Consider the following 22,505-nt stretch of genomic DNA (forward strand, 5'->3'; position numbering starts at 1 on the left):
GACAGAAATCTTTGGTTTGAAATAAGTTGTAATGTAAATTGATATTTAATCTGTTTTGCTATAAATTAATGTTTCTGTAATTATATTAAACATGACGTGATTCATATTTCAATATCCCTTGGAAAGGTTCAATAAAAGATTTTCTACACCTGAGATAGGATTTTTTGAATCTATAAATAAGCTCCTCGCGCGCAGCTAGCGCCCCGGTGGCAGCCGGTGGTACTAGGGTTTCAGAATTCAGGAGTGTCTGTAATGTTTCAGTGCAGTATGTCTGCGCGGCGTTGCTATGACAACGCAGCTGCGGCCGATGACCCCGCCGTCGCGACGTCGCCCATAATTTATTTGTAAACAAGTAGGTAAAACCTATTCACAGCTCTCGAGAAAAGGACTCGATCCCGGTTTCCCGATGGATAATGTCGGGTAATGATGTCGGGACGCCTATGTGCGGTTATTGTTTGTTCAGTGAGTAGTGCATCCACAAGACATACTTCGGATAAGCGCACTTCTATGGGGAGAAACCTCTCTTTGTTTCCTTGTGAGTACTTCGCTATTTCAAATGTCTATTGATAAAAGCATTTTCATTCACATAATAATTGATAAATTGATATATGAATTTTGTCTCTCTCTCTGTCACATGTCACAAGGACAACTGTAAAAAAATGATTTTCCTGCTATAATCCAAACATTATCCAAATTTGAATATCTTGGAATTTTGGAAACATGGATAATCCATGTTTGGATATTATATTTTTTTCATTTTACATATTACATATTTTGTATTATTTTTATATATCTAACACGAAAAAATGAGAGGCATGGACGCCGAATTTATGGATCGACTTTCGTTAAATTGTTTCCTGTTTTCTTAAAGCGATAATCGTCAAATTAACTTTCTATCACCACCCGAAACGGCTTCAGCGATTTAAAATACATTTACTTCCTTCGCTGTGTGTTAAACCGACGCCGTGCTTCTTAAGTCACAACTGTCAGTAAATTGGTGACTCAATTCCTATTGTTTACATTTAAAGTGGGTCACCCATTAGCGGCGAGGCGACCAGCGGTCTAATACGATAACATCCTTTTAGTCCTTCCGTCTATCTCGCTCCGATAAGTAAACAGAGTTTGATGGGGGAAAGAGACGACATTGACATCTTAAATCGCAGCGATATCGCTGTGAGTGCCACATGTTAACCGCTTTGTTTGCGGAAGTGTACTACGTGACAATTCGTTTGCAAATAAACCGTTTTGTAGTCAGAAATATTAAACATAGTAACTCGTATTGAAACATAAATTAACTATCTTCAATAAAACCAGAAAACATTTTGAATAATAATATAAGCCTGTTGAATCGAATTCTTAATAGCAAATGCTCAAAGGCAAGTTTGCTACTGTAAATCTAGTGTCGTAAAATATATGCACACACGCAATAATTCTTGAATTCATTCCAACTTTTTGACTCGCTATCTAGAAGGTTATCAATGAACATTGTTTTTGCGAATGGCAGAACTTTGAACATTTGGGCGTATGAATAAAGACATGTGATTCACGTCAATCTATAAAGGCCGAGCCTACCTGTCTGTATTACACGTTCAGTATTTTTTAAATTCAGTCATAATCTAAAAATAACCGGTTAGTGTTTTAAGATTAGAGCCAAACCACAATCGTCGTAACAAAATACGCGCAACAAACCGCATTATACTCTCAATATAGTTCAGGTGGAGAACGCTAAGCTAATGTTGCGAAATCGCTGGCTAGTAGGCACAGGATTTATATCCCGCAATAAAGAGATGAGGTAGTGGCAGCCTGCAGTCAATTAGCGGAAGTAAATAATTATAATGAGGCGTGCAGCCAGTCCCGCAGACGAGACGGAAAGCCTCGTAGGGTGCTACGATCGATGCGTGTAATTACGAGCTCTCAGCCCTCAGACTTGGGAAATAATAACTGTGTTAATGTACGCTCGGTTGTCATCGGCAAACAATTTTAACTTTAACATAATATAACAATAAAATCGACATGAATTTTCCTGAAAGACCAATGACGTCACTCTGTCCCCCACTCCGGCGACCGCGATTTGTTTCATTATCACGCGTTATCGTGCGTCGACCTAACCCGGATTTGTAGGTCACTATACCCACATTGTCTAAAACCAGGTTACCAGATTAACTCAACGACTGAATTGGCCGACTTCGGGTTAATCGAAATCTCTACACTCGTGTACGATGCTATTTAATATATATTATTATCCCGACACGTGAGCGATTGATAATCTACGAACTAGATTGCACTATGCCCTGCACTGCTGCTACTGCACAATGATTAAAAGCGAGTCCGAAATAACACCGGAGTTGAGATAACATTTGAAAATCAGCTGGCTAATCTCCGACCGAACGTTGTTTGCATTCGATCGTGATATATCGGTGAAAGAAGACGCGTTCTGTTTAGATCTGTTTAGATTATTAAATATGGTTACCTTATCAAACTGCAATTATAGTAAAAACACATCCAAGTATGTGCTTTATGAAGTGTAAAAATCTACTACACAGGTGATCTTTTTTATAGTCAATGGTTTGAAATATTTTGCAATTACAAAGACGATCAACGAATTGTCGATTAATTAGTGTATCACATTATAAGTGAATAGTTGTAGGTGAAAATGTTGTTATCAGCGTGGCGACCATTATGTGGTGACGGCTGCAGTGATCATTTGCAAGCCCACCTTGCATGTCGCCTGTCGTCAGTAGCAATCAGCCAATCAACAGAAAAATAATATTTTCTTTCGGATAAAAATCATTAGTGTCTATTATCTTATAGTTGGACTTCCTTATGCAACGCAATTTTGTGAAGAACTGCTTTATAATTCTGACATAATGAAGCTCGAGAATTGATTATCGTAAGTCGATTTCATTATTTATGATATTCCAGAATTTGGTAAAAGTTTATTACATAGTTCTTATTATTGTAGCCTCTTTATTTCTGTAATGAATAATATACATGTACCTACATATTTTAAACAAGTATATAATATGATTAATTATTACATAATAAGTGTATTGTATAATATGTGTACATAGTATGCATACATTGAAAATAAAATATTACTATTTTATTTATCCTTGAATAAATAAATAAAAAAATAATCAAAATCATATATAGCAGGTACTCGTATTACTAATTTTCAACGGATTAAAATTCAACGGATTAAAGCTATGTAGGTATTGTAAATGCTGCGCGCTGTAATGCACGCGAAACGTGGGAAAAATTTAAAATTATGTAAAATAATTATAAATTTATAATACATAGCTTCAATCCGTTGAAAAAGTGTTTTCTTTAAAAGTGTATTACGCCAAAAGATAGACAAGCTTTGGTCATCTTCATATTGACCTGTGCGATAGTAAATACTATACTTAATGAAAAACACTCGCACGTGGACCTTGAAAGTTCAATATTCTTTAAGTGATTTACATAAAATATTGTTTTGAGATTCTGCAAACTTTTAGGTTTTTGTTTCATTTCGCTGTATTCAAATTCCAGCCAAGTAATGTAAGTATCCTTTGTGTGATCGAGAAGTACCCACTCGAAAATTGCAAAAAAACATTCGCTCGAGAGGCTTATTGTTTATATTTACTAGACGGTGTAAAACTGCTTTTATCTTTTGTAATTTTTGGTGAAGATTAAACATTACGGAAATATATTAGTAAGTAATTATTTTATGTTTTATTTTGTTAAATCAAAAAGACATACTTTTTATATACCTATAATCTAAAGTGATTATATAATATATTAACTATTAAACATGTTTGCAACAACAAAGAATAACACATTAATGCGGGCGCTATTTCAATGCGTCCTTCGCCTTTCCCAGCCGGGCTGTTGAAATATTGACAGCGTCTGCTTTGAGATGATACGTTTTATTATTATATTATGAATAGAATACATAGAATATGGGTTCACTTTTCCTCAACACTAAGAAGACATATTTGGATACTATTTATTTATTTGGAAACAAAACAGATACATCTTTACAATAAAAACAAGCTTAAAATAAAAAATAAAATAAATACATTGTTTGTATCCACAAAGGACAATATGTACATAAGTAGTTAAATTGTTTTCTAATTACGCTTTAATTAAATGCATTTTGCATTGTCTATGGTGTTTAGACAAAACTTTTGTGTACATATTTACTAAATTATATAAAATGTTGTATAATTTACTAAAACGATATTTGAAGAAGTGAAAAAATGTATTCGAATCATTAAATTACATGTCTCAAAAAGGCGTGATACCTGATAACTAGGTAACATTTGATCAGCCCGTTGTATTGTATTAAACCAATTAGTGTTTATTACATGTCAATGCTGCTCTTACTGAATCAATAGATTCCCATTAGAATGGGTGTGGCATTGTTTGCTTTCGATGGACCATGTTTAAGTAAGCGGCTAACATTGAAATCTGCCCCCACGTTATCAATATGCTCTGGAGTCTGGACGATAGCAAGCGTCTTGACTGTGAAGAGAGATGTGGCTGTCGAAACCTTTATTGCCAAACATTTGATATGACTCCTCAGTATCGCAATTTCTTTTACTTCTTACTATATTATTTATCATTTATTTCCTGTAACTACTCAATATACTCTATTACAATGTGTGCTTATCGAGTGTGGCAATCTAACGCTAGATGATAGATAGAGAAACTTATCATCAAAGCCATAAAACTCAAATCAACGAATAGAGTCTAAACTGAAACAATTAGAAGCAGTGTAAAGGTTACTAATAAAACTGATATTATTAAATGTACATATTCAGTAGAATTCGTATGCGACTTATTATCATATTGACACCGTACCCACATAGATATGTTTGTATTCTGGACAAAATTATTTGATTTAAAAAATTTCAATAGCCCTCTATAAAACTATCCTAATTTAGAGTTAATTTTAGAAGGATAATTCCGCTCGTCACGTGTCGCTCCTCATGGTAATTCTACGATGAGTAGGAAACAAGTTAATAATTAATTAATTAATTATTAGACGAGTATATTATTAATAGCCCACCCATCCTTCTGCCGCGCCATGCCGGTATTTCCTGTAACATAGTTTATATCGGCTGATTTTCTTTTTAAATTTAAAATGCTTTGTATATTTTGGTTATATAATGTGTTCCTCGTTTTTTTATATACTTTAAGAGTGTGAACTGTAGACTGATTGCAATTGTAATTAATAAATGTATATTTAATAATTGGCATCAATTTAAAAAAATAGATCAAATTTTTATCAAAATAATCCTTTTAGTTAGATATAAATTAAAAGGATAAAGATAGATAGGTTGTTTATTTATCTTATATATATATTCTGGGCTCCTACATAAAAACCTATCAGACAGCAGGGGAGTGTCAAGTCACACCTTTTCTAAAAAGGGACTTTATTTTCTTAATCTTAGCACTGGTGGGCTTAAGTATTATAAAGGCATCCAAGGACGTTTTCATAAAACGTTACATATTTGACATATCAAAATCAGTTATCACAGTTAATACTTCGCCGCCATTCAGCTGCATGTAAATCTGTGCATCGGATGATGCGATTACTGACCGCAATTAACTACATATAAATAGCCATTTTCCCGCTAGCAATATTTTGAGGGAATTCCATCGCAAGTTTCCCCAACTGTGGTTTAAATTGAGCTACTCTTATGTACGCGTATCATTGCTTCAACAGGAGCCCCAAGCTATGGTTTGAGCTCCGGAGTCTGTGGAAGATGAGAACAGGATCGCCCGAAAGTAATGGCTCCACACGCGGAGGATTGCGAAGAGGTCTGTTCATAAATATTATTCCCAAGAACTGAAAGTGTTACTAACACAAAATATAATAAAGTCATAGGTTTTAACAATGGTACGAATTCCTGCGGTTTGTACGAGTAACTAAACTTTTCAGATGGAACGACTCAACAGGGAAGAATACCAAGCAGTACCGGTACACCAAGGAAGAAGAATATTGCCAGTTGAAGCCTCTTCAGCACAAGCCTGGATAGAGAATGAAGATTTGAACCCTGGGCCTGATAGCAGAACCAATAGCCCCGGCGAAAACCGTCGATTGCTAGGGAGGAAGGCTGAAAAGCCAGGATTGCAATCTGGCCTCACTCTCGGGGTTTGGAAACAATCCAAGTGCTCCTTAAGCAAGACAGTAATAAAACCACAAGCGAAGACCAAGTTTCAGAAACGAAAGGAAGTCCTCATTGAAGCTTTGCGGCCACCCTACTTCATCATCAGCATTATCATTTTTATTGTAAGTGGTTTTATCATAATTTGCAAGCGAATTACCTATTTGTATACGGGATAATACTAATTGAAATATTAAGGAAAACAATACATATTGGGAAATTTAACAAAATTCCAGGCAAATTTTACATTATTGGCAGTAATCAGTTTCCTGTTAATGATTTCGTTACTTCAGGCGGCATTGCACTTATGCGGACCCAGGGAATGGCGGGCATGGTTAGAGTGGGCACCGGGAGCGTGGTGGCAGGAGCCCTGGCGGCTGATCACCTACGGCTGGGTGCACGCCGGCACCGCCCATCTCGCTATCAACGCGCTCGTCGCTCTGGCAGTGAGTAGGCTTTATACGAAGTTTTTATCACCATGTGGATTCTTGATCGCCATATTTTGTGTCGTGATTTGCAAATAATAAAAGTGGTCTTGAATAGGTCGGGTGGCGTCTCGAGCGCGAACAAGGATGGGTACGTGTGGCGATCCTTTGGAGTGGCGGTCTGGTGGCAGGCGCCTTAGGGGCGGGAGTGCTGCAACCGCGGGTGCACGTCGTGGGTGCTTCGGCCGCTGTCTACGCACTCCTCACGGCGCACCTGCCCAACGTGTGTCTGAGGTCAATACTTTCAAATAATGATGTAATACAATGTCATGTTGTGTAAGAGTTTGTTGGATACATCAATTTTTCTCATTACAGGTTCGGCCATATACCTCTATGGTGGTTCCGACCGCTGAGCGTAGTGGTGCTAGGTGCTTCAGAACTGTGGTGGGCGGTTGTGCGGGCAGGTGCTGCAACGAGTGGCTCGGGCTACCACGTAGCGTGGGCGGCGCATGTGCTCGGCGCCGCCGCTGGTCTGCCGCTCGGCTTTCTCATTTTTAACGGTTAGTCTTTAATTTTCTTGACAATAGTATACACTATGTAATATTTTAAATAAATACAGAAATAAAAAGTTAATTTCTTGCGCTTTCAGGGGAAAACAGCGGCGACAGGAGAATAGTATGGTGCAAAATATTATCGATGTGTGCAGTAGCGGTGGCCGTGACGTCGGCAGCGATACACTTCACGTACTGGTACGATGCAGACCAGTACAGCTGAAGGCGGCTGTCGCTCCTCGTGATGAAGAGGATGCGCTACAATTCCCTGCAGGCGAGGCCCTAGATATGAGGGTTGTCAGACATATCGAGACCGATACACGGACAGAAGTTGTCACATCACCTTTAACGATATAATTTGTAAAACTACAGTCTTTTGTAATTAGTTATTTCCAGTGCCGAAAAAGGTTTATTCTTCGGATACCTACAATGGTTTAGACAACAATTTAATTATCGATGCTCTACGTTGTACCAATAATAGGATTTGACTACTTTGGTTTTCCAATTATCAAATTGGAATAAACATAATTAATGTACCGTATGTAGGCGTTTATATGTACAAATTGTTGCAAAACGAGCTTTGGACAGGTCTCTCTTTGAGTCAGACATATTTTGGACGATGACTCTGATAGGTCTAACTTTAGTACTTAAGTGTAGGTAATTCTTCCAAAACATTACTAATCTCTGAAAGAGGTTTTGTATGTGATATTATGTCTTAAAAATACGTTTACTGTATGTTACATGGTATACATAAAAATAATGGAATATAGTAAATTCACCATAAGAAACGTTTTATGGAAAAATATTCTGTAGTTATTATGTTGTAAACATAACAATGTAAAGTTTTACGTTTCATATTATAAGCCTGACTCTTTAAATAAAATAATAACTTCATTTTTTTTGTTAACATATATGTGATTAGGTATAGTACTCTCTTTCTCTGAATACTGTATTTTTACGTCTTATGATATATAATAATAGGATAGTGTGACGTCACTCGACTTACATATTTCGGTTCTGATAACATTATACGAGATGTTAAATATAACAAATAGAGTCAGGCATCAGGACTAGGAGTTTGAAAACGCGATTTCTATGAAATCTCAGAATTGTGTTTTGTATCAAAACGCTCGACTTAGGAATTGAAAGTGTACATAAATAGAAGTAAGTGTTTCGATTACCAAAGAAATTATTAATCTAGTCTTTATTATTGACTAAGTACAAAAATTATCTTTTATAGATTAAACGACTTTCGTCGTCAGTTCAGGTCCTAATATTATTATTCGTATTTAAAAGACTTTTTTATATTTTCAATAAAAGTGATCCATTTGTAAAATGCGTTTTCTTTCATATTAATTACTTTTGGTTGCTAAAAAGAGAGAATTTTAAATTTAATGAATTATACACACAATAAATATAGTTATGTTACGTTTTATAAGGATTAGGCAAGCCTAAATGTTTTATTCAAAATGGAGATATTACACGTGTCACAGCTATGTTATACAATTTAATATCTTGCGGTATATTGATGTACATACATTAACATATGCAAATATTTCCATTTCTGAGATCAAACCCGACAATGTCGGTTAAACATTGCCTTAACTACATGTACGTTCATATAAATAAAAAACACGTTTAATTGACAAATAATTCCCGGTCCCTGTAGACCCTCACTGATCTGACAGATCTTAATACTAAAATTATTATCACTAGCTTATACATACAATGTAAATGCAGTTTTTAAAGCATGCTATACGTGAATTAAAAGTTTTCTATTCTCACAAAATCAGTTCCGGGCCTGGTATAGCACATACAGTCTTTACAAAAACCTTAGCAAGTCAATTGTCTACATTGCACTCCTAGCTCCGTACATTTGCACTCTTGGCACGGCGTCGAAAGCTCCGCAATAATTCTCCCGACGCGGTACATGCGCCCATATATATTACATCCAGCTAATTTTGGCAGACCTGGTATCAATCCCGAAGCCATGTTGGGTGGCCTGGCTTCCATCGTCTGCCCCGCGTGTCCTTTACTTGTTATTTCGATAGTTTTGGTTGTTATCGGTCGCTGAGTCGGTTTTATGAAAGGTTTTCGTGTTGCGATCATAGATTTTGTTGTTGACGGGCGAGGGGTTGGTTTCCTTATCGCAGTCGCTTCACCGAGTACCAAGTGATCTATTCTATTTACGGTGTTAAATGTTTTAGATGGAATGAAGGAATACTGATTAGTTTGATGAAATTGAGATGGTTTGTTTGTTGTCGTTGTTGTTGTTGTTGTTGTGTCAGTCGCGGAGCTAAATGGTGATGGAGGATTTGTTGATCTCTTTGGTGGAAGTGGAGTTAAATTTGATGGAATTTTCTTAAAAGGTGCTGTAGAAGTTGTTTCATATGTTTCGCTGAGAAGGAGTTGAAGTACGCTTCCGAGCGAAAACCCTTCATCGGCATCATCATCATCTTCGTACTCGTCTAATTGAGCTTTGGTTTCGTTCACCTGCGTTTGCGGAACTTCAGGTGGATTCATTTGCTCTGGCAATGTTTGTGGTATTGCAGTGGTTGAACTTAACGTTGGGGTAGTTTTCTGCTTAACATTTTGATTCTTTATCAATAGATCAGTTTCATCGGAGTGATCAATTTCAGAGTTTGAAGTGGTGATACTTATTTCTGCCGTATTGATTAAGCTGTAGTTTTTACTATCATTTATATCTTGTTTATTTGTGTGCGTAGAGTTTAATGGTTTAGATTTTTCTGTATACTTGGTATGGTTACCTGAAATTATAATAACACTGTTAATTTCACTATTAACTTAACAATCGATGTTAACAAAAGTTTTAGCACCTTATATTTAATTAAAACATTAAGTGAGTGTAAAGAGTTACCATTTTCACAGATAAGTTCCCCGCAACACAGATCAAGTAACCCAGGTGGTTGGCGGAAACATCCCGAGGGCACACTGCAAGGAAGCGGGGAGCAATGAAGCTTTCCCCAGGCACAGGTGCACGATGAACAGGCTTGTTTTATAGATTCGCCCTCCTCTACTCGTCTTCCGTCATTTGTAATACATTTTCCTTAAGCCATTAAAATAAAAAGATTATTCTAATTTCTAACCGTCTCATGAAGAAAAATATATTAAACAGATAGAAGCGTCAAATAAATATCAGATATCTAATTTTGTAAATATTTTGGACGTACCTTCGCGATCTTGTCCTATAGAAGTAGTAAAGTGAGGTATAACTGGCCCCGATGGGGTACTCGGATACAATGCGAAGTAATCATCTACTATACTGGGTCCTTTGGGGATAAATCCTCCTAAAAATGGTTTTATGCAATGTTAATTCGTCATTTTATTGTTTTAGTAACGGGAAACATTAAACATAAACGTGGATTTGGGGAAAAATACCTTCAGTTTGAATAGGAGGTGAGAAAAGATTCTTTTCCGGCATTTCCGATTCCGTGTTGACTTTGACAGGTAAGTTATTTTCAGGTTTAGGTTCCTTTGCGTTGATAAAGGAAGCTCCAATTGTGAACTCCATGGGTTTTTCGATATCTTTTGTTAGATGATTAGTGAAATCATATTCCGTTTCGTTTTTATTTATAAAAGTCGGATATTGTATAGGACTGTACACATCTTCACGCCGTTTAGAATAAACATTTCTATCGTTATTTGAATGATATACGGGAAATTTTTCTTCTTTCTCTATCACAGGATAAGAACTTTCTTTCGTAGACAAGTCTTCATCAACAACAGCATCTGCTGCTACAAATGGAATAATTCTAAAACAAAAACTGACAATAAAAAACATGATCATAATTTTTGAGTAGACAATTCATCAAATTGTCACCTCGCCCCTGATTTGTTGAATTAACACCAAATTATGGCAAAGTTCGCGAGGGAAACGTTAACATTAATTAGTTCATGACGGCTCACAAGAGTTACTGAAAACTAACTAAACACTGCTTTTAAAAGGCCCGTACAATCACGGCGTGAGCTGATTCATACTCCTTACGATTTTACAAAGATGGCCCGAAATGAAACAGTGAGTTTTATTTTAATATTTTTATACTGTAAATCTTCGTTTTACTATTCGGTATGTAATTATAGACTGCACTTACTACTTACTTCAAATTGGGGAGTGATGGTGGTAGCGTTGCTTCTCTATAATCATAATCAGCGTCCTCTTTAGTCTTCTTAGAGATATTATGTGAGTCTGCTAGCATAGGTAGATCAGTAGTAGGTAGAGTTGTTGTTGACGAAAAGGGTACTACAGCTGGTGAAGGAAATGTGGCATTTGTTCTTAAGGAGCTCGTCACGTTTATCGCAAAGATTTCAGTATCGTCAAGCTGTTGGTTATGAGTTCTCTCTGTTATAATTTCATTAGCTGGAAAAGTCTCAGCTTCAATTCCTGTTTCATCAGAAAAGGGAATTCTTGGTTGAATGTCTGCATGCATTTTGAGAGTATCATTGGTACTTGTTATATTATAAAAAGAGGTGGATGATAATTCGGAAGTGCAATTAATAGTACCATTAATCATAATTTTCACCGAGCTCTCAGGCTGTTCTGTCGTTGAACTATCGGTGGTCACTTCAGTAGTACTCAGCTCAGTAATTTTTATGTCATCTTTGATTAAATCATCTTCAGTTTGCGTACTATCAGGACCGGTAATCGTGCTTAGACTGGTATCAAATGGATCTTTGTCATTACTTATTGTAGTGGGCAACTTATCACTGGTGACCGTTGAGATATTATCCGCTACAGTACTCAACGTTTTAAGCGTAGTTTCCCGTTTTGTAGATTTGGATGAATGAAAAGATCTGTCCTCAGTTTTGCTTTGTTCTAAATCATTTTCAAAACTCTCTAGGATGTGTTGTGATATATCTGAAAAGTCATTTAGTAACTTATAAAACATAATACATATAAATACTTTAAATAAATCTTAAGAATGTAAATTACCTTGTTCAGTATGATTACACTGGTATTGGTGCGGGCAGCATTGCCCTGCTTGCACGAGTGGCGTACAGCCTTGAAGGTTGGGAGCACACGATAAATGTTGACACCGAATGTGGCCTCGTAAGCAGAAGCACTGCGTACACGGGCGCTCCGTTGATGCCACAGGTTTACCCTCCTCTACCCATTGGCCGTCGTTTGTTTGGCAATCTGTGAAGGTATTATTTATACTTATACACATTTAAAAAAACTACGGTTAAGTATACTTTTTATATTATTTCTTTAAAACTTGATATTTCTACTTCGTCTATTTGTGTGCATTGATGTAAAGCAACAATTATTATATACATATCTGCAAGTCAATTGTACCATTTGGGTTTCGGTTGAGAGGTGGTAGGGTAGTGGGATGTTCACAGTAATATCTTTGGGGACAACAGGCCCCCGGCGTTGGGCGAGGCTGGCACCCTGGCTGTGCAGGTAAACACTGGGGGCGCACGCACCGCCTGGCCCCACCGAGGCAGAAGCACTGCTCACATGCTATATTTGAGCGCATAGCAGAGCCCGCGGCATATACTGTTCCGCCTTCTACGCAGGCGGGTAGTGCTGGAAACGAAACAAATATTAATTGGAAGAAGAATTGATTTTTCATTCGTCTCTATTATGTAGGATTGGTATATTTTAGGAAAAATAAGAAAAGAGTATTACTATTATTATTAGTTTACATACCTAACGTGGTATGTTGAAATTCAGGTATTATTTCTTCTGAGGACACATCTGACGCACTGAGTTCTACACCATCTAAAATCGAATATTTTTCCAAGTTAATATAATTTCACTTCGTTTCATAAGCTAATCCAAAAAGTTATTTTACGCTTTTGGCCTGGCATCATAAATCAATTTTTTATCTTAATAATCTTAGTTTCTGTAGAATAGAGTTATTCACTTCGTCACCATTTTCTGACCCTCGATCCACTTTAAAATTCTGCAATAACACCATCTTGTGTGATGTCTTGAGTGACTTTAGCTAATAAGGTCAATTACAATAAAGTCTCTACTGAGAAAAAAATGTCTGGTCTCAAGAGTCGTGTTTAACCAATTAAAGTTAAAGTTACCCGGGCAATGAACGTGAGGGCAGCAATCGTCCCGGCTGTGTAGCGTATGGCATCGGGGCGGAGGCGCAGGTAGCGGCGGACAACTTCGGCGACGGCACGAGAGCGCTCCACCCGCGCACGCGCAAGACAAGCAAGCGGCTTGCGTGCGGACAACGGCACCTACTCGGTACCAGCGCCCTTCATACAAGCAACCCGCTGGCAGCTCCACTTTACCTGAAAAGTTATTAGTCTTTATTGTTTTCACTTCATCCACTTTCATAACACTCTACATAAATGGATATTTTTAATTGACGTCGTAATACTGAAGTGGATGATGATGATTAGGTTATAGATGACTCTGATCTCGGCCTCATAAGCTTACATTCAAGTGATTTAAAAAATATGAAACACAACGACCTTATATTCTTACCGTGACCCAAGGCTGTGTTGAACTTGAATATATTTCCTGCACTTTCAGAGCTGCCTGAAAATAACAATTACAACATTTGAATAGGCGTGCTTTAGGATAGTCACTATCTTACTATGATGAACGCCTTATGACTTCCACTATTATTTTTATATTTTAAATAACAATTTAAACATAATCACCTCCATAATGAATAACAGTACAGAAGAGTGTGAGAGTGAACGATGAAAGTTTTGTTAATTACAAACAAAGGTTTCCGTTATACCGTTACTTTCCCGTGAGTAAGTTTGCGTTTACAATGGAACCTATTACCCTGTGAGTATATTGTGTATGAAACAAATGATACTTTAAAATATTTTTTAAATGAAAACCCTCCCGTCACATCTCCCCCACCACCACCACTATCTAGTGCCCAACCGATGATCAAACGAATCCAAGAAAGGACCAAGCTCTTGTAGACCAATTAATTAGTTATATTTTGCAATAGCCCTACATTGGCCATAGAATGGGTAGAGCTGGTCTATTTGGTAGTCATGGGCAGGTTACGTAAAGTATTTTATTAACTCAGAAAAAAACTTAGCCCGTTTTGTGGGATGCAGATACACAGTAATGATAATAATGGCTATGAAACAGTCATTTCCCATGTCGCAGCCACGGTGGGAACATTGTAAGGCCACCCGCCGACTCACTGTAGTCAATCGAACCGCTGAGCCACGAACTACAAGGCAAAACGAAAAATATAATAATTCCAGTTTCAGTTTAAAAATGATTTACTCTCGATGGACGCGGCGCGAGTTTTATTTGGCTTGAATGAGCCGAAAACTGGTTTCATAATATATTCTGTCATTCTATTTATCGTTTAAACATATGTCAGTCTTTAAAGGGATTCGATATAATACAACATATAACTTTAATTAGGTATTTTAAAATTTTCAATCCTAATAACTAATATAACACTGTTTTCATACAGAAATCTTAGGTTTTTAGAAAAACCTAACCTAACTTATGTAATTGTAACTTAATAAATTATACGTACTTATAACAAAGTCATAACCGAATTCGTATGGGAAGCCCCCAGCCCGAGAGCGGATTAAATAAAAAAAGCCTGATTTACATTTCGTGAGGCAAAAGTACGATATTGCTCAATTCAATAATGAAATATGATTATCAATCACAACGGTGCTCTATTCCCGTTCTGGTCACTCGTTCAGATCAACACGAATCGATGGGACTCTAATGTATTGAGTTAAAGTTGAATTTCAAACCATTCGTGTGACATAGCGGTGTCTGCATTAATTAACGCGGTGGTTGACATAACATCGTAATACGCGGCTGAAGAAGTTAAACTATTGAATTTTTTAAATAAAAAAAAATATTAAAATCTTGGACTAAAAACACTGTTTGTTAGGAACCAGGTCAGTCGTTGGGAGTCATTAACATAACACAAGTGAGGTTTCACTTCATGGACTTATTGGAGAATATTGTTTCAACGCTAATATTCTCAAAAATAGATTGTTCCGTCTCTGTGAACCAAAATGGCACGCTAATTATTTTAAGCCAATAAAAACATAAAATTATCCGAAATCTGCACAAATGATTCGTCGAAATCAGCGAGTGGACTAACTGATATAACAATAGCAGTGAAACCTCAGGTGAACATTTCAAGGGCGAGGTCTGGGGCTGGGTCTGGACTCCGCAAAAATAAATTACTTTTTATTGTTGTCTTCCCGCCGGTCCTTACTACCTCTCGGAACATATTAATAATACCCATTGTGTATGTCGTTCGTATCATGAGCGAGGAAGCGTACATTTATTTTAATACCCAGACTGCTTAACTTTTTAACAATAATCTACTTTATTTGATTAAGCGAGACATATTTATTAAATGAATTTGTTATAAAATCAATAAATGCAAGAGAACTCTGTCAGGTGCCGGCGCGTTAAGCTCTTTTGAAAAGCTGCTCTTCACTGAACGACCGCACGCTTTTCGCAATCGCGCATCTTCCTGATTTTATAAAACATATAAAGTATTAATAATAAAAATGTTTGTTTTGTATAGCAATTAAAGCAAAAAGAATACGCAAACCAAAATGAAGGGATTTTTATAAATACCATCAAAATTGCCGGTTTTTTACATGATACTGTAAAAAATATATTGTTTCTATAAAAATATTAAAATTACTAACATACATGAATTATTAACGTTTAACTACTGTTTTAATTACTGGTTAAATTTACCTTTTACTAGCTAAATAATAGTAACATCTACACCTCTAACAATAAATGACTTCTTTTGAATTTCTCGCCTCTCGGTCGAGTTTAGTTAACAACAAATCGAAATGGAGTACAAAACATAAATACACAGTATGATATTCACGTGTACGGGTCATAAGGCGTTCATCCTTGTGGGTTGAGGGTCAATGACCGTATTTGCGTAGGACCTGCGAGTGTTATGAGCACGAAGGCACAGAGGGACGCGACTGTAGCCATGACGTGTAGCCCACACGACCGCCCGACACTAACTGACCCTCTGTCCCACAGCCGGCTCCTCATCCATAATCTACATATTATATTATTTTAACACGGCTACTTGGCGTAGAGCTTTATCTCATTTTACTTTATTCTAGTTAACCTCGCCGGTCTTCCTTTGCTCAATGATTCTGCAAACCTTTGCCCTTTGCCGGCGAAAAAATTAATTCGTTCAAACAGAAACTGGACTGATTTAGGAACGACAAAAGGTCTATTATCTCTTCTTCGTACCTTTTAATAACTGCACGTTTCTCTGGATGCATCTGCCTTTCAGTTCACAAAGTGTCTCATGATTACACAATGTCTGTCTTTATCCATTTTAGCTCAGCACAAATATTCATCGACCGCGAGGGAACAAACCCTAAAGAAACAAATGTTGCTTAAAAACTATGTATAGTCAAGCTGTTTTTAATGAGTATTTATCTCTTAGTAATAGCAATCATAACAATTACATGAAACGCATTCAGGCTCGGTGTTTTATGACGTCAGATTACAGTCAAGTATTCGGAATGATCTTAAATTGTGCCTCAGCTATTTTCTAGGATGATGAAGCTCGTTTCTCTTGAACTAAGCCTTTCATAAATTGTAAATCTTTATTAAAAAGAAAATTTTAAAATGCTTTGTTGGCGACTTCGCATTATTGACAATTAAGGGATAGCTTCAATAGCATCAAATTTACCCAAATATCTAATTACCGACGTTTGATTCCTTAAAAGTGTATTATATATAAGTATATAAATATTAAATCAGTCGTTATGGAACTTAACAGTCATTTAAAATTGAAAATTGACTTTACTAAATTTTTCGCTCTAAGCGAAATAAAATAGGCTATGAGCCTTTGGCAGCCGAGGAAATGTAACGGCACATCGGAGCGTATGCGCAGCCTTAATTAAGGCTTTAATTAACACAAAAACACACACACCATTATCGAAGTTACGTTAAACGTTTACGCGAAACCTTAGCGATTTATATAACAGTATTAGTCAATTAAATTAGAAGAGAGCAGAATGCGTATATATATCACTAGATATATGTCGCTTGATGATGGTAAATTCAATTTACTAAAAAAACACGATGATGTATACATGCTTTTTTTAGATAATTTCTCTAATTAATTCATCAAACCACGACTCGGTCAAGAAACTTAAACGAACTGAAATGTTTAGTTTTCTAAGTATTCTTATTTTATTAAAAACACTTATTCAATCTGTGCTCATGTTCTTTCTTTACTTAAAAAAAATCTTTCCAAAGATAAACTTTTTATTTTTGTTGAAAGCTTGAAAGCTGTGTATTCATACAAATCATCGCCTCCATCCTCATCACCTGTATTAGCACATACGTAAAGTATTAGAAGTAAAATATTAGCTCATATTAATAATAATATTAATATGAGCTAACATTATATATATTATATAATGTTAGATTAGGAAAGAAGCCCTCAATGTTTTGCATACTAATACAAAATTTTGATTAGCAATTTCTCCAATCAAGCGAAGTGAGCAATTTCAGCAGCGTAATGTCAGTGCGGAATATAGATAGGCTAAATTAAGTCCATTCATTTCGGATTAAGGAGAATGTAACTTTATTCGAAAACGGCTGATTGAGTCGAGATGAGTGTTGCGATAGTAAAAGTACCATTATTATCAATACAAAGTACTGATCGTTTCTTATATAGAACATTCACAATTCTTTATAATAGTTATCACACCAATGCATGTGTTCACAGCTTATATGAATCTCGGTAGTCGAGGTCCAGTGTAGAAGCCGGAGGTTTTTTGTCAAGGCATCCTTCGGCCATCCAGCCTCCTCGCAGTCCTACCTAATTAGCAACACGTAGCTAATTACCGCGCAACTTGCCGGCTACGTCGCGATCTCTGGATTTTACCTTCTAATTATTCGCTTTGTCTTCACCGGCAATCACAAAGTGTGGACCGACACATCAGTTACACTGTGAACATTCCGTCTATGACTATAAGTTTAGTAAGGTATACCAATTACTAAATAAAATGTAATCTAGCCTCATAAAGCAAGCTTAAAAATATATTTCATCAATTTGGCGCATAATTTATATTGAACACGGTGATCACCGAACCGATGCACACATCAACATTGTAGAATATTTTTCTACTACTAATTTGGAAGGTAATTGTCCCAGCACATATTATAACACGATTTATTAGACTTACGACTTTAGAAACAAGAAGTAATATTGAGAAATTCTAGAAGTGTCATTGGAGCCGGTGAAATGTAGACAAAAATGTGTGGGACCACAGGCGACGGCCACCGGACGGGTAACGGTAGTGTATGACATTAATTAACTGTATCAAATACCGCGGCGTCGTCCGTCGAGTGTCACCACATCGCACTTCTTGCGTCCGCCAACCATTAAGTAACTGCGCTCATTAAACTCCATATTTTACTATTCCTTCATATGATGAATATGAAAAAGAAGCGATGTCAAGAGGAGATGGCCAGCTTAGTAGCTTCAGCTATTAATTTCCAAATAATATTAATTTTAGTTAATTATATAACTGCGAGTAGCACGATTCTATTAATTTTTAATATTTGCAATAAGATGTTGTGAGCTAAATAATGTAGGATAAAGCAAAAATATATAAAAATAAAATTTACCAAAATTTGAAACCCCTTTCAAATCTTTAATAAAGAAACAATACTTTATAATATATTCGCCACATTGTAAATTCCTGGCGCTGGCTCTCATAACGTAGAAACTTATTGCTCACAAGACCCATCTCAATTTAAAGTTTTTGTAATAGTTCACTACAATTGATACATTAAGCAATTACAGCTCCACCGAGAAATTAGTAATGTATTGTGTAAAGTGAAGACAAAAATTAAGTTTCTCAAACTCATATATCTCTTTGTTAGTAGTAGTTTATTCATCTTATAACATGTTATGAGTTAAACAGCCAGTAATATTATTTTAGATACTATCTAAAGTATGAAGTGCCTGTTTTAAGTGGTCTTAGTTAAGGAAAACACATAGAAACACAAGTAAAATTTCATAATAATTTATTTAAAAAAGTTGATGTATCTACTAAACGTATAAAAGATGTTTTATCACAAGTAGTTGCGTCACCAATAAATTAAATATTAGTCAACAGCCGAGGACACCATTCACCGATCACAGACGAATCCTACTAATTCATTTTCAATCACTTTTTAATAACTATTAACAAGAGGTCAAGTGATTCTGCAACAATTAAGCTTTCTTTGAATTTTGCGATGCCATGGAGATAATAATCCCTCGTGATTGGTGGTCGGTGCCTCCTATTCTAGTTTGCAGGTTTACTGCTGGCCGACGTGGTTGACCTGGGTTTGCAGGTTGTTTATCACTTCCGACGGCAGCTGATCTCCAAGGATTTCAAACAAATTAATCTTTTGGTTTCCGGGGATAGACTCGTATGCCGCTAATTCGATACCTTCTTCGACCTGAAAATCAAATAAGAAGACGTGATATTATGTCACGGACGGGAGGCGCAGAGGCCGTTGTAGCATTTTCAAAATGTCTTGTAAACCGTTAAACCTTTTGTATAACAGCATCCTTGGGAATGAGGTATGTGTTCTGTGCCTGCTTGATAGCCTCTTTGGTGTAGGCGGCGCCCTCTCGCTGTGGCACGGGTACTGCGGCCACTACCACTGCCATCACGACACACAGAACTAACGACTTCATGGCTTTTGTAGCGATCGCACAAACCTGTAAATGTTTACTGCTTTATTAAACCTTTATTATAAAGCTTTGAAAAGTGTGAAGAGAGCAAAGACACCGGTCATGAACTGAAAACGTTCTAAACGAAGTGAAAGTTTGGAGTGAATTTAATAAATTAAGACGAAAAAACGATCTTGTTTGCTTTAAATACTCGCAACGACTTACACCGCCTTTCATATAACATGTCGAAACGATAAAGCCTCCGCTAAGGCTCTTCTTGTTGCGCAAGAGTTGGCGTCGCAATCGGGCAGATCGTAATACAGTTGATATTCAAAGGAGAAAGTAGTCGAGTCACGACCAATAGCAAGACCAATATAAAGTAATTTGTCAAGTTTCCTTTGTGTCCTGTATGCGCGATGCAGCCTCACTTTACTTACACAAACAATCCACGATAAGAAAGTTCTACGACAATCCGTGATACTCATCAACTGGTTTATTAACTATCAAACCTAATTGTTTCATAAATCAAATAATACTATACATTTGAAATAACCTTTATCATGTTAAAATCTAGGGTGATTATTTGTATAATTCAAAATATAACAAAATGATATAATGCGCCTACTTTTCTTCAGCCGATACGTGATACTCATCACGTTGCCTTATGTAATACTCGTAGGGAACATCGTGGCCAACATTTATATCGTATTACACAACATTTTAACTATCTACGACGCTTAATACTCGTGGAAAATGGCAGCGGAACCCAAAATACCTCTATAACTGGTTACAGTGATTTAAATAAAGTTACTATGTATATTTATATAGCTTCTCTGGTAAAAATTAAATTATTTTATTAATAATAATGTAATAATTTTTAGGTACCAATAAAAAAGATAAAAAAACGTTGTACTTGGTAAATTAATGTTTTCTATATCTTAAAGTGAACAAGTCTATATCTTAAAGTCAACATTCTAAGCACAATAATATGACTCTAAGTTTAATTGAATGAAATAAAAAACGAATGAAATAAGAAACAATTTAACATTTACAATATAGATGATTAGTTAAACACACTGTAATATTCAATAATATGTAACATATGAATTATGTAAACTTTTCTAATATTGAAAATAAGTCACAGAGGGAGAATTTTATTGTTTTTTGCTTACATTGATTGGCAACTGAGCCCATTTTAAGGTCGTGTTGAATGAATCTTAAATGATTTTTAAAAGTTTTATAGAATACACAAACAAGACTGAAACAAAATATTTAACACGGTTTATGAGCGATTAAGAACCAATAAAAAACAAAATTTTCCATCCTTATACGTAAAAGGTAATCCAAAGTAAATAGATGTAAAGAAAATAAACAGTGCGACTTACCAGCAAAGCAGCGGAGTGAGGCGCGCGCGACGCATTGAGTCTGATATACGGCCGCCCTCCTCCGCCGCCGGACCTCTGCCATACACTTTCACCGCTCTGCTGTCCTGCGCTCCTGGTCACGTAAGACCATCAATGCTACTCCTTAATATTGTTCACATGTCAACCACCGAAATTAGGCTTCCTTGTAAATGTGTAATGATTGTAATTGATAAACCCAAAACTATCACATTTTGAAAGTTATTTTAAATGTAAAAGTCTAAACGTTCGCAGTATTTCATTTTGAATATGAGAGAGCAAGGAAGATCTTTCTGAGACAACTATTGATGGCACATTTATTAACAATTTAGTTTTAAAAAGGTGAAAACTGTGGAACTGTCTCACTTTAATAATATTATACAAAATTCTTGTTTTATAACGCAAATGGGAAAACGTACCTATCAACTAAAATATTTGGTGAAATTTATTTTATTTTACTTAAGTACACTAAACATGAAAGCTATTACGATACTTTTTGTAGTCATCTGTTTCTATGTGGTTTTATGAGAGTCGACAAATTATTTAATGAAACATTGATATTTAATGTATTCCAAAGTTAACCTAACCCAAGAAATAAAATCAAAATCATTGATGACTTCATTGAGTAATCAGTATCTTAACACCGAAAAAGCCTTCGAAAAATAACTACCGTATTTGCAATAGTCGGCAACTACAGGCGAGAGGGTAATTATGCCTTTCTATTGACCACTTTTGGCCACGGCGAGACCACATCTTCTGCCACTAAACTATCTTTATTTTTATATTACATATACAGGCATACACTACCGATACCAAGAGATTTGTATGGTATTTAACACTTTTATAGATTCTGACCCGCTAACTGCAACTGCAGCACTTGCAAAAAAGTTGTTCGCACATATTATATAAATGCGTTAAACCTATTTTTCGGTGTCTCAGGAACAATTAAATGATAAAGAACAATAAGAAAATAAAATAGCTTTCTAAAGACTTACTAAACTTACTAGACTAAGTTTTTTCAATACTTTGTTGCCCTATCCGACTCTAAAGTGTATAGCTGTATTTAGTTCTAGCAGATGCTACCATTTATGATGACCATATTGCTGCACTTGCGCCTAGTACTGCATTTTAATCTAGCATTTTAATAATACTGTATAAGTATTTAGTTAGTAATAAGTCATTGACATTATAGAAGAATTGCTTAATTTAATATTATATATATAAGCCAATGCCTAATAAGCACAAGTGCAATATCACCTTATGTTTAAGGCACATGTGACTCCTTTTATTCAGGAGAAAATAGAGGCGATAG

At 36.1% G+C, this 22,505-nt stretch overlaps 3 protein-coding genes across 5 annotated transcripts; 1 reads left to right on the forward strand and 2 right to left on the reverse strand.

Annotated features, from left to right (window-relative positions):
• Window positions 1-323: 323 nt before the first annotated feature.
• LOC110995670 (rhomboid-related protein 2) lies at window positions 324-8,467 on the forward strand. 3 transcript variants are annotated; one of them, XM_045629178.1, is made up of 8 exons: window positions 2,318-2,543; window positions 2,642-2,890; window positions 5,714-5,808; window positions 5,930-6,280; window positions 6,449-6,601; window positions 6,699-6,874; window positions 6,956-7,140; window positions 7,230-8,467. In XM_045629178.1, exons 3-8 carry the CDS (start codon window positions 5,779-5,781, stop codon window positions 7,352-7,354), a joined length of 1,020 nt encoding a protein of 339 aa, XP_045485134.1. In that variant the 5' UTR covers window positions 2,318-2,543; window positions 2,642-2,890; window positions 5,714-5,778; the 3' UTR covers window positions 7,355-8,467. The 3 variants fall into 3 exon arrangements, with proteins under 3 accessions (XP_022118629.2, XP_045485134.1, XP_022118627.2); XM_022262935.2 differs by having other exon boundaries at window positions 2,648-2,890; XM_022262937.2 differs by lacking the exons at window positions 2,318-2,543; window positions 2,642-2,890 and adding an exon at window positions 324-535.
• Window positions 8,468-8,753: 286 nt separating this feature from the next.
• LOC110995671 lies at window positions 8,754-16,132 on the reverse strand. The gene is made up of 11 exons (XM_022262938.2): window positions 16,036-16,132; window positions 13,598-13,651; window positions 13,189-13,401; window positions 12,803-12,874; window positions 12,446-12,679; window positions 12,083-12,286; window positions 11,251-12,007; window positions 10,531-10,904; window positions 10,323-10,439; window positions 10,010-10,198; window positions 8,754-9,899 (listed from the first exon to the last, which is right to left on the reverse strand). The coding sequence occupies exons 1-11, from the start codon at window positions 16,082-16,084 to the stop codon at window positions 8,965-8,967; spliced, it is 3,198 nt and encodes a 1,065-aa protein (XP_022118630.2). The 5' UTR covers window positions 16,085-16,132; the 3' UTR covers window positions 8,754-8,964.
• Window positions 16,133-19,139: 3,007 nt separating this feature from the next.
• LOC110995669 lies at window positions 19,140-21,258 on the reverse strand. Its single transcript, XM_022262934.2, has 3 exons — window positions 21,179-21,258; window positions 19,671-19,841; window positions 19,140-19,576 (listed from the first exon to the last, which is right to left on the reverse strand). Exons 2-3 carry the CDS (start codon window positions 19,815-19,817, stop codon window positions 19,433-19,435), a joined length of 291 nt encoding a protein of 96 aa, XP_022118626.1. The 5' UTR covers window positions 19,818-19,841; window positions 21,179-21,258; the 3' UTR covers window positions 19,140-19,432.
• Between the last annotated feature and the right edge of the window lie 1,247 nt (window positions 21,259-22,505).

Source organism: Pieris rapae, chromosome 8 (genome assembly GCF_905147795.1).
Source record: "Pieris rapae chromosome 8, ilPieRapa1.1, whole genome shotgun sequence".
NCBI lineage: Eukaryota > Metazoa > Arthropoda > Insecta > Lepidoptera > Pieridae > Pieris > Pieris rapae.